This window comes from Melospiza melodia, chromosome 2, assembly GCF_035770615.1.
Source record: "Melospiza melodia melodia isolate bMelMel2 chromosome 2, bMelMel2.pri, whole genome shotgun sequence".
NCBI lineage: Eukaryota > Metazoa > Chordata > Aves > Passeriformes > Passerellidae > Melospiza > Melospiza melodia.
This window is the reverse complement of record NC_086195.1, coordinates 132,460,851-132,479,011: the sequence shown is the minus strand read 5'-3', so window position 1 is coordinate 132,479,011 and position 18,161 is coordinate 132,460,851. Positions and strand designations below refer to the sequence as shown.

Sequence of the window (18,161 nt, the reverse complement as noted above, 5' to 3'; positions counted from 1 at the left end):
CCAAGCTGCTGATTAATCTGTTTATTTTGCTGGGTTTTGGGATGTACTCCTTGTGTGTGGTTAGTAATTGTCCTTAAATACTCCTCAGTTTCCTTGAGCTCTTTTGGTTTTTTGAACTGGATTCCACAGAATTCCAGCTACTGGGTAATGCAGTCTGCTCAAATGAAGTGCGGGGTCTGTGCTGGATTTCCCTTCCTCCTCTCAGGATTTTAAACATCACTCTTTCATGGCCAAGTGGTCATGGTCAAGGCTGCTTTGATCCCATCCCTGGCAGGTTCTTGGGTTTTTTCCTTGAAAGCAATCTCAAGAAACTATCAAATGGGGATTGACTCATTTAGTGCTGTTTTCCTCTGAAATATTTCAGAAACCTCTTAGATTTTGTATCCTGCTCTGTTGCCCTGCTAGTAGATGTCACAGAGGTGAAGTAGTAACCAGTCTCTGTCTTTTTTAGAAACTTCCTGGAACTGCTGAAATAGTTTTTGTCAGGTTCTTATCCTGACCATGTGATTTGTAACAAACTTTGTCTGTGATGTTTCCTTTAACCCTGACCCCCAAGCTCTTAGCCAGCCTGTTGTCTGTCCTGTAGAGCAGCTTTTTGTGCTCCAGCTACTCCTACAGGTAGAGGGCAGGTCACCTGCTGTGCTTCCCTTCCTGGCTTTGTTTAAAAGCTTGTGTCCACTGATGACAAAGCTCCAGTCATGCAAGCTGTCCCCCACGCCTCACTCTGCTGTCAACTCTGTGTACAGGTGCTGTGGGTGGCTTCTCTTTTAACATCATTTAACCTCACCAGGGTATCTCTTCCTGGTATCTCTTCCTTCCACCAGGCTGACCCAGGCACTTCCCATGGCTCAGTCTCTATTCCGTCCCTATTGCCAAGTTCAATTCCCATTCCCTGAGATCTCATTTACAGGGCTCCTCACCAGCTCTGATGAGTTTGTTCATATCCCACTTCCTTGGCTGGATCCTATCTCTAACTTATCAGCCCTTGTTTCTCAGAGACACTTGTGGCCATAAAAGTTCAAGTGCTCCTTGCAGTGCCATTCCTGTGGTGAGTTGTTCACTTGAAGGATGTGTCTCTACCAGCCTTTCCCCCCACAGGAAAAGAGCAAGGAGGACCTGAGATCTCATGTCCAGTTTTTTAACCACACTTGATTTGCTCCATCCAGGTCTCTGTTAATAGCAGGTAATAATTGAGTGGGAAAGGAACAAAAAAGAAAAGAAAAAGGCACTATTGGTATGATAATAAAGATCATAGGACCCTTGACATGTCAAATTGGCCAAGCCTCCTTTTCCAGCATATCTGGCAGCAGATGTGTGTCTTCCCTGCAGAAGGGAATCTCCCAACTAGTATTACCTGCCCCTCCCTTGTGTTGCTAATGCTCAGTCCAAGCCCAGCTAGCTCTGACATGTACCTTAATTGAGGTGCTTGCTGCTTCTGCATGCTGATGTTGACCCAAAAAAAAAAAAAAGTGGAAAAAAGGTTTGTGTTTGCAGCCTTACTGTAAGGAAAAGACCATGGAATACTGGTGTAAGGAAAAAGAGGTGTTGGGAGATGTGCAGTAGGAAAGGAATTGAGATTTCTGGAAAAGCTCTGATAATTAGAAGGCTCAGACTGATGTTTGAGTACCTCACACAGCAGCTACTGTGTGCTGGGAGCTTCACGTGCAGGAATGATTGTTGGGTGTACTGCTGAGGATTGTGTGCTTTAGCTTTCATTAGCATGTTTGCATGCAGTCAGTGTGCATGGAAATACTACTTGGTCTTCAAAAGTACAAGAAAATTGAACTTTAAAAATGTTTTTATGACAATCTTCTATTTTGGGCAACCCTCTTCAGACTGTTAGGTTCTGCTTTTATTTGGCCTGTGATTACTATGTTGATTTGTGTGTTTGGATCAGAGAAATGAGTGCTGTAGTAGAAACTGAAACATTTGCTATTTCTGGCTTTTAAAGCACTTTAAAGCTGCCAGGCAGTGATAGGTGGGACTGCTGGAGTTTAGTTTCCTAGGAGAGTGTCTCTGAAATGGAGTGCTTCCAACTTCTAGCATAATTTTTCTTCCCAGTTGCCACTTTCTCAGTGTTTTGCCATGAAACTGTGTAATGTCCACTTTGAAATTACACTCACATAATGGCAATGGAGAGGCAAGAGATAGTTAAAGAATTTAATGCTTATTAGCTATGTCAGTACAAATGAGTACTTGGGGGACTTCTGCTTGTACTGGACTGTTATTTCTTCTTTTATATTTGTTTTGAAATTGTCAAAGAGATGAACAAGTAACATCTGAAGAGGGAGAGAAATAAAACATTGATCATAGAAGTCTCATTTGTTTAGAAAAGTAGTCAAAAAATCAGCACATGGATACTCATCTGTCTGCTTTTTTTTTTTCTTGGCCATGTTGTGTTTCAGCAGGTATCAACTGGAAATCAGAGGGGTTGATACTTTTTAGTAGTAGGGATGTGTCATGCTGTCTTCAGAGTATGAATTGTATTCCCCACTATCTGCTGTGAAAAGGGAGAGTGTTACTCTTGCATGAATTATTGTCCCATTTGTGAAATTCTCAGCAGGCTCCCTTGTGGGGAGGGCAAAGCAAATGTGTGTGCTGTGATCCTTTGTTGTGGAACTTCAGATGGCAAAGTGACTGTGACTGGAGATGCTGCCACAGAGCAGCAGCTCTGCTTCAATGATTTACTTCAGAATGGAAGCTTTTAATTACAGTTACAGATTTGAGGCTTTTAAGGAAGCAAGTAACATCATAATGTATTTCATTATCAGTCACTTAAACTGCACTTGAGTTCACATCCCTTTTCTTTAACATAGTAATGTTGAAGATGCAATTTGGAGATGAACTTGAGAGTATTGTATTGCAGTTCCCTAATGAGGCCATGGGGGAAAGGGAAACAGAAGAGTGTGGAAAAATAGTTCAGGAATTTACATTAGTAATGTAAATGCTACTGGGTGTTATGGAAACATGAATGTGCTACCCATAAGCAGAGGTAGTACTTGTGTTGTCTTTGCTTATTCAGAGGTTTAGAATGGCTAGTTTGAAAATCTGAGAAGATCCTTTAGGAGGGGATAGGATTGTGACAAGTCAACCAGTATTCATGGAGATCACTGTTATTTAGGGAACAATATTAATTCAGCTTAGTAGCAGAGAATTAATTGTTCAGATCTTTTTACTGTGGTCAAAAAAGAGGTAGTACAAATCTATTAGCGTTATCCTTGAAAAGGTGTACATTGTTGGTAAGAGACATTGCATGTAAATCTCTTTGCTACCTCAAGATGATGTGGATTTTTTTGGTTGGTGTTTTTTTTTTCTTCCACCAGACAGAGGGTAATGTCATGAAAAGTAATATAATCAATGGTAGGAAACATAATAATCCTACCTAGTTTGTTAATAATCAAACAGTGAAAGACTTTTCTTGCAGGCTGTAGTCTAGAATTTAGTATGTCAAGTGAATTCTCTTTCTGAAGGATTTTAAAAAATAGCTGTTAACGATCCCATTGTTTTGTCATCAGGAGGAGAATGTAAAGACTTGGTAGAGAGCAAAATTTTTAAAAAGCAGAAGAATTATCTGTTGGGTCCCTTCCAACTCACCATATTCAATGATCTAGTGAAGGAAGCTCCTCTACTTCACTGGAGCTCCTCTGCTGTATGGAGAAGAGCAAGTTAGAACATAAAAGCACTGTGTGAAATGATTTTAAAGACTTTTCATCTGAGGCTGTTACTTTACCTCTGTAAAGACACCAAAGCCATCGATCTTCCTCCTGCTGTCCACTCTCCTGGTGGCATTGCAGCTCTCCTGGCTGTGGTCACATCTGTGTGTGTGTCCAGCAAACTGCACCCATAAACTGACCAAAAATCTGAGCTTGGTTTCCAGCAAGGTGGACAAAACAGTGGATGTAAGAGTGCCAAACCTGTTTCCATCATGAGCAAAGGGTCTGCTTTCCACATCCTGGCTGTGATGTGCAAGCCTGTACACTTGATATAAGGGGAGCCTGTGTTTGTGGTGAAATGGGGAATCTTGCTGTAGGCCTTTTGAGTAGCTCTTTGTGTCACTATATGAATTCTTTTTCAGGGTTGAATTGAGGAAAATTTGTTGTTTGGAAGCATGTTTGCCTAGAGGCATGCAGATAAGGATTATGCAGCCTTTTTAGAGGAGAAAGACAAGCAGAACAGACAAACAAATGCAAAAAACTCATTGAGATTTTTCAAAAAGATTAATTTGCCTTCTATCTCCCTGTAGATGGAGGAGCCCTTGTAACTAAAGGCAAAGTAAGTTACTTCCAACCCAGGATTTCTCAAGAATTCTGTCTATCCTGGCAGACTTCATTCCTGTTCCATACTTTTATTTTACAGTGAGGGAGTAATGGTAAGGTGATTATATAATGACTTGAAAACCTGCTGCTGAAAATGTTTAGCTTAGGATTGTGTGGGACATGAATTGTGCAAAAAAACCACTCCAAACAACAACTATGGCTTGAAAGATGTGGCTGCCTGTTGGGTGTAATTCCAATGAGCAGCACAGGGTTTTGCACTGTGTTGGGTGACAGGGTCTGCACAGGCTTTCTTCAGCAGTGACAACTCTGACTGATGGCATGAATTCTATACTGGAGACGTATGTCATAGAGCACTTACAGTGAACAACTGCATGTGACTTGTTTTCAGAACATAAAATTTTATTTTTATAGGTCTGACAAGAGGCCTAACAATAACTTCAGTTGACCAGTCAATGTTTGAAAAGGCACAAGGAGAGAAAGTTACGTTGCCATGTACGTTTGAACTCTCGGCAGAAGATGAAGGACCACTAGATATTGAGTGGGTATTGATACCAGCAGATAATCAAAAGAAGGAACAAATAGTAAGTAGAGACTTCTCTTTCTACAGTGTTAATTCAGTTGTTTTAGTAGGTCAATGTATGAGGTTTTTACTGACTCTTTAAAGTTCCACCTTTTCAGGTTGGGATGCTTGTGATCTTAAATTGCTTTGAAGCACCAGTCACATGAAATCGAGTGGAAGTTTTGAAATACTGGATTAAGGATGAAATGTTAAGACATTTTTCACTATAAACTTGCCTTCTAATGAAGAACTTTCAAATTAAATACACTTCAGTTCCAAAAAGAAAACTTTGCTTTTGTATCTGCTTTATCTTCCTTATTGAAAATAGATTCACAAGGACTTAATTTTAAATATATTTAGCTCTTTTGATTATTGATACTTACCTGTCTTTGAAAGCCTTATAAATAAGATGATTCATATTAGTAGGCAGGTTTTGCAGAGTTAAATTGGAGCAATTCTAAACAGTTTTCTTCCAGTCAGAAGTCAATGCTGACATATTGGTACTTGGTGTTTAGCTGGAGTATTCACTATAATGCTGTATGTGGTGCTATTTTGAAGGTGGAGATATTTGACTCACTGTTTTATTTCTGGGGTTAAAACTATAGAAAGAAACTTGAAAATTCAAAGAGATGAAATTATTTTAAATGTTTATGCACTAAGTAGATTTCTGAATCATATTTCTTTTTTTTTTATAGATAATTATGTATGCTGTAGACAGGGTTTATAATCATTATTATGCTGGTTTGACTGGGCGAATGCAGTTTACTAACCTTGATCCCAGATCTGGTGATGGTTCACTGGATATCCTGAATTTAAAAGCATCAGACACTGGCACATATCAGTGCAAAGTGAAGAAGGCTCCTGGAGTTCAAAGCAAGAAAATACAGTTGACTGTACTTGGTAAGATAATTTATTTTCTTAAATTTTCAGTGATTATTTTTATGTGCTTATTCCACCCTATTTTCAATGTCTGAAATGAAAGCTTCTGTTGGGCAGTGTTGTACTGAATCTGTGATGATTATGCTCATTACTGAGGGAGGGATGGGCATAATTCTGTTCTGGGAAATGAAGGGAATGATATTTAGAATTATAAGCATTTCTAGAAGTTCTGCACCTGACTCATATTTTGTAGAAAAATCTTTCTGTGCATAGAAATGGTTTGTGGCACAAACTTTATCTTTCACAGAATGAACTGGCTGCCAGAACACAACTAGGAAATATTTTAATTGTGACTGTTATTAATTCAGTGATGTTTTATTTATTAGTAAAGCCAGCACGGACTAAGTGTTCCATTGAAGGATCACAGGAGATTGGAAAAGATGTTACCTTGAAATGTGTGTCACAAGAAGGATCCCCACTTCTGTCTTACGACTGGAGGAGAGTGTCTGGCACACAGAATCTTCCTGCCACTTCTGTGCTGAGTACTGTCAAACTTCATTTATTACTCTGAAATAATTAAAAAGATTGCAATATTATTTTTGGCTTGTAAGCATCTCTGGATTAGCATTACTATAGAGTTGTCAAGATTAAATGTCACTTCTGCCCTCTAACAAAACTGAATTTGAAACAAGCTGGAGTTGATTCTGGTTTTTAATTCATGTTTGGAAATGTTTCAAGCTTCAAGTTGAGATTCTTATCATAAAGAGCTGCAGTATCATGCTCACCTGTGCCCAGATGTTGTTAGTTCTCCTGCTTGCCGATGGTTTTGCTTTTGTGCTTAAGTGGATATAGAGAATTCAGATGTGGCTTCAATATGATTTAAAACAAGCAAACAATCTCCAATTTTTTGTAAGCTTCTGCATTCTGTTAGAGTATGTAATATCTTAAAGAACAGATCCCTAAAAATCATCTACAAAGGAAGAACCTAATACTGTTCTTCGTTTTGGACTTGACTCATGGTCTCCTATTTGATGTCTCTTATTCATTGTTTTGACAGTGAATCTGCTGATCATTAATGTCCTCTGTACCACTCAAGACTTTAGGCTACTGTTGCTGTGACCCTTCTTTCTCCACATCCCAAATTTGTCTAAAGGTGACAAAAAGAGAAATTGGCAGTATCAGTGCTGGACAAGAATGAGTGCACGTTGTGCAAGAGTGACTTGAAACACACAAAAGCCATGTTAGTTTTGGGCTTGTGAATGTAGTTTTGGGGACACTGAGTGTGTTCTATACTACACCCTATCTAACTTGTTCAGCAGATAGAGCAAGTCAAATACTGTGGAATACATTTCTAATGCAGTAAGACTTTTACAAACAATAGCATTTTACAGCATGATAGAACTGTTTTAATCTGGGTTTTTTCATATAGCATTTTTAAGTTAAGGTTTCATGTATATGCTGGTTTAGTAATTTTGTGATATTAAATATGGAATTATATTGAGGAAAATGGCAAACCTTTCCCTTCTGTTGTTTGTAGATAAAAATACAGGGGAGCTTCTTCTGAAGAACGCCTCTCGAGAGTATTCTGGCACATACAGCTGTGTGGCCACCAACAGAGTTGGCACAGATGAATGTTCTGTTGAGCTGAATGTCACCCCTCGTAAGTGTTTGCTGTGCAATAGTCACACAGTGTTCTTGTGGTAAAGCTGAGCAGTCTTTTTCTCTAAACTCCTAAATGGTTAAAAACCCCAATGCTCTTATGTAACTTGTGGGTGCCACTTCAAATTTTACTGTTTTAAATGCATGTGATTGGGCACTCCCCCTCTGATTCAGTGATTCAGTATTATTGACCTGCCTCGTGTGAAACATACTGGGCTTAATGTTTAAAGAAAGGTCTCATAACTCTGACATTTAACACACAATGTTGTTATTTGTCTATTCTAGCCGTAAATACAGCTGGTATAATTGCTGGAGCTATTATAGGAACTCTGCTGGGTCTCTCTGTACTGTGTTCTATCATCTTCTGTTTTTGTAAGAAGCACAGAGAGAAGAAATACGAGAAAGAAGTACATCATGATATCAGGTAACAATGAATCTCTAGTTTCTGAGCAGTATTATTGGAAGATTAACTTTTAAATGTGTATTTCTGCAAATAAGTTACTTAACAGTTGAGATTTCTGTCTTAATCTGGAAAGCTTATTATAACACTAATGGCTTGTTGGAGAACTTCTTGTGGTTTGTCTAATTTCAGTAAACATTTTAGAAGCAATGAATATTGAGGGTTTGGGGGGCTTTTGTTACTTTAAAGGAAGATATAAGGATATTTTTGACTACATTGGAATAGAAAAAAACCAAACTGAATATTTGTTTTAAAGTAACGGTGACTGAACCCTTGTTCTGCAACTGATTTTGTTTGTGTTTTGCTCATTTCAGAGAAGATGTTCCACCTCCAAAGAGTCGCAGCTCTACAGCTCGCAGCTACATCGGCAGCAATCGCTCCTCCCTGGGCTCAATGTCTCCCTCCAACATGGAAGGATATACCAAAACTCCATATAGCCAAGTCCCAAGTGAAGACTTTGAACGTGCTCCTACTCAAACCCCAGCCTTTGCACCTTCAAAGGTAGCTGCACCTAATTTAAGTAGAATGGGAGCTGTTCCTGTGATGATTCCAGCACAAAGCAAAGATGGGTCGATAGTATAAAATATTATTAATTTAAAAGCTGTTTTTTTAAAGTGTTCATTGTAAGTATTAGAGAAAAATACTGTGTTCCATCCCTCATTTAAACACTGGCATGAAATTTTCCTTGAAGAAAATATACAAGTGAGTTTGAAAAGCCACCAATTCTCATGTTTAATTTTAAATTTATTTGCCTATGATAGTTGAACTATTTGCTAAAAACGAAGTTCATAAATAAATATCGGACACTGAAGGTATTTGGACCTCTGGTAGGTTGCTGAGGAGGTTCTGACACTGTCAGCTAATGTACAGTTCTGAATGTGTAACAGTGAGACACAGGTGAGAAGTAGCAAAAGCATTTCATGTGTAGACCATGAAGTTTCTCAGAGTTCCTGAGACTTTATTCTTAATTGTGGAATAACAGAAATATTTTAACTTGGCCACTGTCTGGTATAGTTGCAGGGGGCTGAAATACCAAGGATGACTTTGAATTCTGTTCAAATTGAGTATTTATGTGGTTCTTTAACCTGGTGATGTTTGTTTGGAGTGCTGGAGCTCTTATTTGTCAGGGGCAGACAGTCATTTGATTGGTTCAATTAATTAAATTAACCTGTTCTGAATTTGAAAGAGCCATGAGTGAAAGTGTGACAGAAAACCTTGCAAGTTCTTTGAAACACAAATTTTTTTACAGTAACTAGTTCTGGTCCTGTCAGATAACTTAATACTTAACGTTATCTGATGCAAGAGGTCCTATCAGATTGTTGGTAGAAGTATCTAAGCTCTAAAACCTACAGAGACCAACTGTTACTGTCACAGCAAGAATGAGTTCTGTGTCTTTACACAGGTCTTTAAATTAGTTGTACCTTGCATTTTCCAATGCTTGGTTAGATGTTAAGGCAGTGCTCTTAGGTTTTTTTCCAAAGCAATTTCCTAGAAGCTCTATGGGGATTTGATGAAGCCTGTTTTAAGTAACTGGTATTTGATGTCTGTCCTCTTGCTCTAACCACTGTGGAAACAACTTTTCTTGTATGCCCCTAAGCAGTAGTCAGTCCTTATTCAAGATGCTAATGCCTGGCTGTATGAATTTGCAAGGAGTTCAAAGCTCGTTTTTTCTTGCCTCTTTAAAAACCCCTAAATATTCTGAACCAATGTTCAGACTGTGGAGAGCAAGCGTTTCATGTAACAGAGAGAAAACAATTACCCAGAATTGCTGATACAAATCTCATGTTGCAAGATTGAAAATGCTTCTTCCCAATTTTGCAAACTTAAAGCAATACAGGAGAAACACAACAATTCCTTGTCTTACTTTCACATGTTTTTAAGGACTTCTGGTAGCTTATAATGACTGTTGTTACACACTTGCAAAAGCTCAATTTAAAACTCTGTACAGTTTGAATCTGTCAATTCTTCTTTTCTTCCTGTTTTCTACCTTCTTTGTCTTGTGCTGGGGAGCAGGTGGGGCAGAGTTCTTTTAGCTGACCCTAGCTAGAGATGTTGAACTGCAAGGTATTTTGGAAAACTGTAAATTCATTACAGTATGTGCACTGATGTTGATGAAGGAAATATCTGAATAGGCTGTTGAAAGATGTTAGGATTATTTGTATGTAGCAACAGTGAGAGAAAACAACATTAACCCAGACTTCTAGGTTTAGTATCTGCTTATCTGTAGCTGCCTATACATCTGTGATGAGTTCTTTGGCTTACTACTAAATGTTTATCCTATGTGTAAATAGGTGCACAATTTTTGGCTGGCACTATTAATGTAAAGAAATTTCCCTGCCCATGGCAGTGGTTGGTACAAGGTCATCTTTAAGCTCCTTACAACTCAAACAATTTCATGATTTTAACTTACCCTTCATACTGAATTTAGAAACTTGAATGGCTATTAAGTAATATAGAGTTAGTTTTACACATTTGGGACTTTTTTAGATTGTAAACTGATACTGTTAGAGATCAGATTTTTTATCTTTCATGTGTGCCTTGTCAATAAGATTTGCCTGATTGTAACTTCAGTTTTTATTAAATTCTGGTGCCTAAACATACTGTATGAACAGGTGCTTAGATGATGGTACAGTTCTTAAAACATGACACTGTGATCTGATTTCTTGATTCTTATGTACTATTTATACCTCTTCATGCCTATTTTTGGATGTGAACTTCAGTGTCTCTCTCTGTATTGTTCTGTATTTCAAAATGTCACTTAAATCCTTCAATTGCTAATTATGATTCAAGTGTTTGTGTTCCTGTAAGCTCTTCAGTTGTTGTACCAATGAGAGAGATGATTGACTTTCATTTATGTGGTGAATAATAGGCTTAGTAAATGTGCCAAACATAGCTTCTGAAGAACTATAGATGAGGAGACATGTTTTTGCATCCAATTATTGTGATAGAAGAGACTTCCAAGATGTTAATCATACACTGATTGTTTACCTTGAAACTAAGGCCTTTCTTAATGAAAAGGGTATAGTTACTGCAAATACAAGTTGAGTGCAAGACTAAAGTGAATCACAGACTGAGAGAGAGCTATAAACCTAAGGAACCAGGCAGCAAACCTACTAAATTTGGTTCTAAGCCGTCTGTGGACCTATGTGTTTTTTTAGGGTTTTTTTTAAATTAATTTTTTGGTTGTTTTTGGTTTGGCCTGAGACCCTGTAACTTACAGTCAGGTAAGCCCTAGGACACTCAAACTCAGAAACCTGTCTCAGTAAAGCACATGGAGCAGAGTTTACACATGCTTGATGCTCTGTCAGCTTGTGCAAAACAATAAATGGGCAGAAGGACAGCCTGATGTGCCCTCAGAGCCTGGCTGTTAGGCTTAGCAGCCTTGACAGTGTCTGTCTATTTATGTAATTGCATGGAAAAATGAAAGAAATGGGATCTGACACAGTCCTTATCTGAAATATAGAACCTCTGACTTGGGGTAAACTCTGCCTCAAGTTGCTATCATCATGCCTTTTTGGGTGGATGCAACACTACTATGAAAACATAATACTGCTACTATAAATTATTTCTTTTGTCACTAGATTGTTCACTTACATTGGATTATGATTCTCAAAAGCAGCTACTGTATTTTGACAATTTCTAGCTGTGTGGGAGATGAACTGGTTAAACATATGAGGTGTCTGATGTGACAGAGAGCTCTGCTGACAGAACAGTTGTAGGAAGTAATGGCAGCTGATATACCAGTTAGGAGGTGGCATTTTTAAAGTCTCATTTTGTTAAAAAAAAGGGGGGGAAAGGGGAGGGAGGGTGGTACCGTTGTGTAAATACTCCAAGTGAGCTCAAGAAACCTCTAGTAAATGTCATGACTGTAAACTTGCCTGTTGAAGACTACTATATATAGAAAGCAACCCCTCAATTTTAGCATGGTGTGAATAAAGTGTTAGACTTGTAATACTGTAGAGGTTACGTAACACTTGTCCATACATTACAAGAGTTTTCATCAACTTTCTGCAGTGGGTATTTAAAGATACTTGTGTGAAACTTCCTTCCCTAAGAACAAATACTTCTTCCAAAACTGTGTGGTGCACAGAAATGCCTTGTTGGAGGGGTAAAACATGACTTTTGAAAGAAATGTACAATGCATACGTCTTTCTCAGCTCTTGGTAGTCTCATTCATATTAGATGTATGCTTCCTGTTTAATAGTGCAAGTAAGACTTCTGAATTGCAAGTTTTTATGTAATGCTGAATATTGTATATTACTGGTTTCCATGACAAGCTTTTAGTTTTGTTCTGAGCAGTGTATATATTCTGGATCACTCTAGGTCTTTGTTCAGTCTAAAGATATTATGCTATTTGTGTCACTTAAACCTTGTTTTATACACTTGATAGGTGCTTTTTGGGGCCCTTTGTTGGATAATCCCCTAGCACTGAGGCATAGCTCAGCTGAAATCAGAGCAATAACAACCTCCTGGGATCCAAAATGTTACAATGTTACATTACATTTCTCATGCACAAAGCATGGACTTTGAACATTGATATGAATTTCAGTATGAGGTTTTTATATTCACACTTTTGGGGGAATGGTATTTTAAAATACAGGTATTGTGAGTGAATTTGTAAAAAAAACAAAATCCAAAATTTTAAAATGCTATAATTCCATGACAGACTTGTGTACTTTTTGAAATAAAACTGTTGGAGAAAACAGTGGTCTGTCTTTATTTTAAAGCAGCACTTGTATATGTCTTCAGCTTTTTCTTTATGTAATTGGAAGTGAACTAATAAATATGGCTGTGTATACCATGCTGGCATGAATAATTTTATTTATTGCTTTTTCCCCCTGCCCCCTTCCAAGGCAAATAAAACTGTAGATATTTTAAAATATTCACTTTTAGATGGGGTTTTTAATTGTAGGCATAGTTATTCTGAAACATAGATTAGATTTAATCCCTCTTTATTTTAGGTAGAACCAAAAATTCCTGAAACTGATTAATCATTGTCCTTTAAATTTCAAACAAGCTGGTTGACAGCACTCAAAGTATGTTGATAAAATGCTTGGTGGTTTTATTGTTAATGTGTTAATTTGCATCTCTTTCAATTTCGATGAAGCTGACTTGGGATATTCTGCACTGCTTGGCCTTGCAAGCCAACTGATTATTGTCCTTGTCATTTTACATGAGATTTATGTGATTTCTCCAGCATCATCTCCAGGGTAGAGCTCCAAAGCTGGCATGGGCTCTATCTGCAGTAATGGCATGCATTAAGCTCATATAATTGGAGGCATAATTAACTTTCATTTGCTCATAATATATGCATGCTATTATGTTATAATGCATGCCTATCTTGATATATTAATGTGTTCTGGCCAGGCCAGATATTCCAGTGACTTCTTTATATATATAAAAAAACCCAATATGTGTGCACAAGCATATGAAGTTAAATGGAGTACTGGTGGATAAACCTCTAGGATTTCTTTTTTAAAATTTCAGGTTCAGAGTCATGCTTAAATACCAAAAGAAACCTAATAAAAATGGAAGTTCAGATTTGTCTCTTTACAGAGTTCTAAGAAACCTTTCTTACACTCTTTTTAACATTCTTGTCAAGACTTTGGAAGTGTTGAACTTAGGGTGGCAGTTCTGTCACAGATGGCTCTTGCATGCCTCAGCTGCTCCTCAGGTGTTTTATGTGGAGAACAGGTGACCGTGAACCAGAAGCTGAGTACTACCTCCAGCTGGTCTGTGGAATTCCAGCAAAACAGCTGGAACTTTCCTGAGTGTCCTGACAGAACTGAGGGCACTCAGCACCTGGTAGCTCTACAGAACCTCTGTGGTCCTTTATATGTGTGTTAGACAGTGCCTTGGATAAAGTGTCATAAAAGGTCTGGCTGTTGGTTTGTTTCTCTGAATGTCTTGGCTGTGTCTTTTGAGCTTACTGTCTCTAATTTCTTTCCCTGATGTGGTTTCAAAGCTCTGTGATAATACTGATAAGCAATTAATTACTAGGCTCTTTTAAAAAGCAGATAATGACAGCAACTTTGCCTTGTTTCCTATCTGTAAAATTCATAATGCGGAATAGTTTGTAAAGAAAATAGCTGATTAAGTAGCAGAAGTAAGAATAGGATGAAACAAAGCTATGAGTGTTGCCTATCTTTCCAAATGTCAGCTTATTCTAAAACTACTTTTAACTTGTGTACGACCATAGGTGATTTCTCAAAACATGAAGACTTGCATCTTAATATAAAAATAATGTGTGTACTTGAGTTATGATGATTTTGTTGCTCTTCCTAATTTGCTTTAGGCTTTTTATGGAATGGTGCAGGCACAGCTACCAGGAGAAGAGTATGAACCTTTAATTTTATAAAATAACCACTCTGGCAGAAAACTGGCCTGGAGGATTGTGTTGTCTCTGCTTCTGATTTCCATTAAAAATCAAGTTTCTGGAAATAGGGAGTCTTTAAGTATCTTTGGATTTTTAGATCATTGGAAATCAAAGTCAGTGTCACCCTCGTAAGTTGTGGTTTTGAAGACTTCAGCTTTCAGCTGTCAAAGCACTGGCCAGGTTGCTTTGGATGTGCAAAATCGGTAGTATTTAATGGCAGCAGCTCCTATTTGGGTCCTCATTTCTAGTAAAGTTTCTTTTGGTCAATGCTGTCTGGAGAAACAGATGAAGGACAATTGTACCACATTATTTAGGAAATAAAGCAGTGCAATTCATTCAGGAACCTGCATGATGCCAGGGTTGATGGATGGATAGAGGAAGGGAGGGAGGGGAACAGCTTTGGAAGGAAGTTGAGCTTGTTGATTACACAACTTGATTATGTAACAGTTTTAAAAAGTGGCACTATTAGAAGAGACATTACCAAAGATAAAATGATGTGCTTTCAGATGTTAATCTAATTTTTCTTAGGGGGAAAACCTCTGGAGGCAGTGTGCCTGCTGGGAAGCGCAGGGAGCTGCGTGATGCCTTGACAGTTGTCCCGCTTCCAGGGCTGGATGCTGTGGCTCTGGGGAGCTGCAGGCAGGGCAGGAGCTGAGTGCTGTACCTGAAGGGTGTTGTACTCTCCCTCCCAGAGAACTTTTCCTAATTGCAAACTGGGGAGAGCAAAGCAGTGAGTCTGATCAGTTTCGGTGGAATGGGAATTCTGGAAGCATGCACGAACTTTCAAACTTCTTGAAACCTTTCCCTACTCTGGTTTGTAGCAACATCTGGCTTAGGGGTCTTAAGACAAAACATTTTTGCATTCAGTTGCTTATGTAGCCAGCATACCTTCAGCCTTTACTGCTTGAATTGCAGAGCCTTGTCCTCTGCCTACCATCCATAATTTCTGCAGGTGATGACTCTGGTTATATCATTACTAACAGTACTGTGTAAGGAAGCAGAAGAAAGTAGATTCTCCTGAACCCTCCAAACAGGGCAAATGGTGACAGCTCAGCTTTTTGGTGCTCTGAGCACAAACATCTCCAGGGGTGTGGTGGTCACTTGGGTTAGAATTTGCAATGAAGGAATACTGAATCAGATGGTAAAGAGCTATAAAAGTAATTTAGTGCCATTACTAAACAGCTTCCAATTATGTCAGGTTCTGTGTGAGTAGGAAAGCAACTTGAGCTTTTGTTTCTTGTGGCCAGTTACTGCTGTGCAAGTGAAACAACATCTCTCTGCAACTTGTGACTTGTCCTGGTCAGTGATTAGTTATTCCAGGGATCTGAATCTCCCTATTATCTGTCACTAGGTAATATTTTACCTGTGAGACAGTAGTTGGGATTAGTCAGATTTCAAGGAAGTTAAATTGTGCTGCAGAGCAGTTCTCAATGTTTAAGGGCTCTGATGGCAGTCCCAGCCACTCACAGATGACTCCTCAGGCAGCTGAGTGGGTGGTGTTTCAAAGAAACTATTTGCTGGAGTCAAAACACTTTTGCTGTGCTTTACTTAACTGTAGGAGATGAAGATAAAATTAATTTAGGATTTCTGTTTCCCAGTACAGTAGCTCAGGTGGGAGGGAAGCCGATACCTTAGACTAGGAATAAAGGCAATGGTGGGAACACTTCACACTGCTGAATTGTTTTGCCTGCTAAAGGAGATGCCAGTTCTGGGGCACAGCTGGTGGTTTGTGAAACATGTCAAAAAGCTTATGTTGTGGCTGCTAGCACTGCACTTCTTCTCCACATAAATAAAATGCCCTTCCATGTCACTTCCAATCCTGTAACTGTCTAGACCAGAAACCGTTCCTCTCATCTGTAAAATACAAAATAAAGCTTGCGATTAGTTTATTTTCACATATTCTTCCATTCTTTCTTGTTGGTACATGAGAAAAATTCAAAGTTCCTAAAAGGACAGAGCTTGAAATGAACTGTTTGGTCTTGCCCTGGTTTCATCCTTGTACTCTGTAATTCAAAATGAAGTTGCTTAGGCATTACAATATCATCTGCTTTGGACTTGAGCTGTGGTTTGGGTGACCTCTTTAGGTAACCTATTCAAATTTAATGATCTTGTATTCCTTTTTAAGATGGGAAAACTCACTGTGTTTAAAACACATAACTTCAAAAAAATGCTGTGGATTCCCATACTGTCTCCAGCCTATTTCTAAAACCAAAAAATTATGGCTAAATGTAAGTGCTTTGTATGGAGACAGAGTAATAAATGTTGCATTTGGGAATTATGAGTATCCCCCACAGCTGATGCTTTAGCAGCCTCTGTCCCCATCTCTCTGTGCCTAAATGTGACTGTTTGGTGCTCTGCAGTGACTTTCCAAGATTGTTTCTCAGCTTTCTGTTAGAAAACATTCTAAAATGCCAGATGGTTATTTTCTTATTGTTTACTCAGGAAAGTAATTGAGAAATCTGCATCAGTCAAACCTTTTTTTTTTTTTGTTGTTTAATAAGTTCAAAAAAAAAGCTCTAGAAATGTACAGTTGAGTTATGAATGCAGTTTTTGATAGGTTTTAGCAGTTGTGATATTTATATCACTATATAAATATCTATATTTATATCATCTCTACACACACTGTTGCTAGGATTGAAGCACATACTTCTACATCCCTTTTTTTTATCAAAAAAATAGGTGCAACTATTGTCCAATAGTATGAAGCAGACCTTAGAGCTACTCATTAAAATGTCAATATTTTTCAGACTGAAGTTAAGGTCACCAGTGATGGTTCTTCATTTGCAGCTCATTTAGGGGAAAAAAATCCTCAGCTCGATCATCAGTGTGTCTGTTGGTTTTCATTTAGCAGCAACACAACGAAAATTGTGATTCTTGTGCAGATAACCTACAGCTGTGATCTTGCTAGATTTGCATACTTGAAAGGCATCAAAGTTCAAAACAGCAATTTTATGTTTTTAAACTCAAGGTTGTGTTGCTACTTGAAGCATTTTAGGTTTGTTATTTTAAGTATGATCTTTGCACATCTGAACTGGGTGGGCAGGCAGGAATCTCAACCAACCCACTAAAATCCTTTATTCCTAGATGAAAGGGCTGGAAGGAGGGTTACAGCCTTTATGCTCAACAGTCCCTTTTGTTGCCCATTAGAAATTAACATCATTTCCCTGCCCCTGGTGTTACCTGAGCAAGCTGGGATTTCAACTGACAGTGACAATTGGGTTGTTACATTCTACATGTGAATTTAATTCTGTCAACATCTCGTGTCTGTGCCAGCTATATGAGCTAATTCATTTGCTGCTGGCTTTATGGTTTGTACATGGGGGGAAAATTGCTGAACATGCAGGGAGGCTGAGGACATCCTTAATGCCTGATGTGGGTGACAGAAGCTCACTCACTAGCAATAAAAACAGTAACAAAAGCATCCAAAGGCAGAGGACTCTGATTAACAAGCTGGAGAATCAGGGTTGATGTTCTGGCTCTGTCATGACTTAGCTGACAGGTGGTTTTTTAATTTATTTTTTAATTTTCTATTGGCATTGACAAATCCTCTTTGTTCATCATCTCTAATAGCTGTTAGAATGGAGCGTTCTGTTGACTCCTTGTGACTTTTGGAACTAGGGTTTCCCATCACACTGTCATTTGTTTTTAAAGCTATCCTTGGCAAGTCTTCCTGCTATCCTTTTCAGTCTTCACCAGATGTCCATCTAGTACTTTCTTGCCATTTCTTTCATAATCTTAGGAAATTTTGAAATAGATATATTTAAAGATCGTTCTCTTCATGAGACCATCTGCGGTTGTCTCTGTCCCCTGCTGCTTCCTGTTTTTTAATTCTGTCCTGACAGCAGTCACTCTTCCAGTACTTCTGCTGCTCCTTGAGTATTTTAGGTTGTAAAAAACAGAATAGTTGAGTAGATCCCATTATGGGGCTTCCTGAGGGTGAAAGATCCCCCA

The 18,161-nt window shown here is 38.4% G+C and overlaps 1 protein-coding gene across 3 annotated transcripts in view; it reads left to right on the top strand.

The window, feature by feature from the left end:
* Window positions 1-18,161, top strand: part of CXADR (CXADR Ig-like cell adhesion molecule) — a 32,515-nt gene that overhangs the window by 11,212 nt on the left and 3,142 nt on the right. For 2 of the 3 annotated variants that reach the window (XM_063150029.1, XM_063150030.1), the window contains exons 2-7: window positions 4,689-4,858; window positions 5,532-5,736; window positions 6,102-6,257; window positions 7,253-7,375; window positions 7,660-7,798; window positions 8,149-12,635. In XM_063150029.1, the coding sequence (XP_063006099.1) occupies window positions 4,689-4,858; window positions 5,532-5,736; window positions 6,102-6,257; window positions 7,253-7,375; window positions 7,660-7,798; window positions 8,149-8,416 (1,061 nt within the window). In that variant the 3' untranslated portion in view covers window positions 8,417-12,635. Of the gene's footprint in view, window positions 1-4,688; window positions 4,859-5,531; window positions 5,737-6,101; window positions 6,258-7,252; window positions 7,376-7,659; window positions 7,799-8,148; window positions 12,636-18,161 lie in introns of those variants that run through there. The other variant, XM_063150031.1, reaches the window with a different exon arrangement.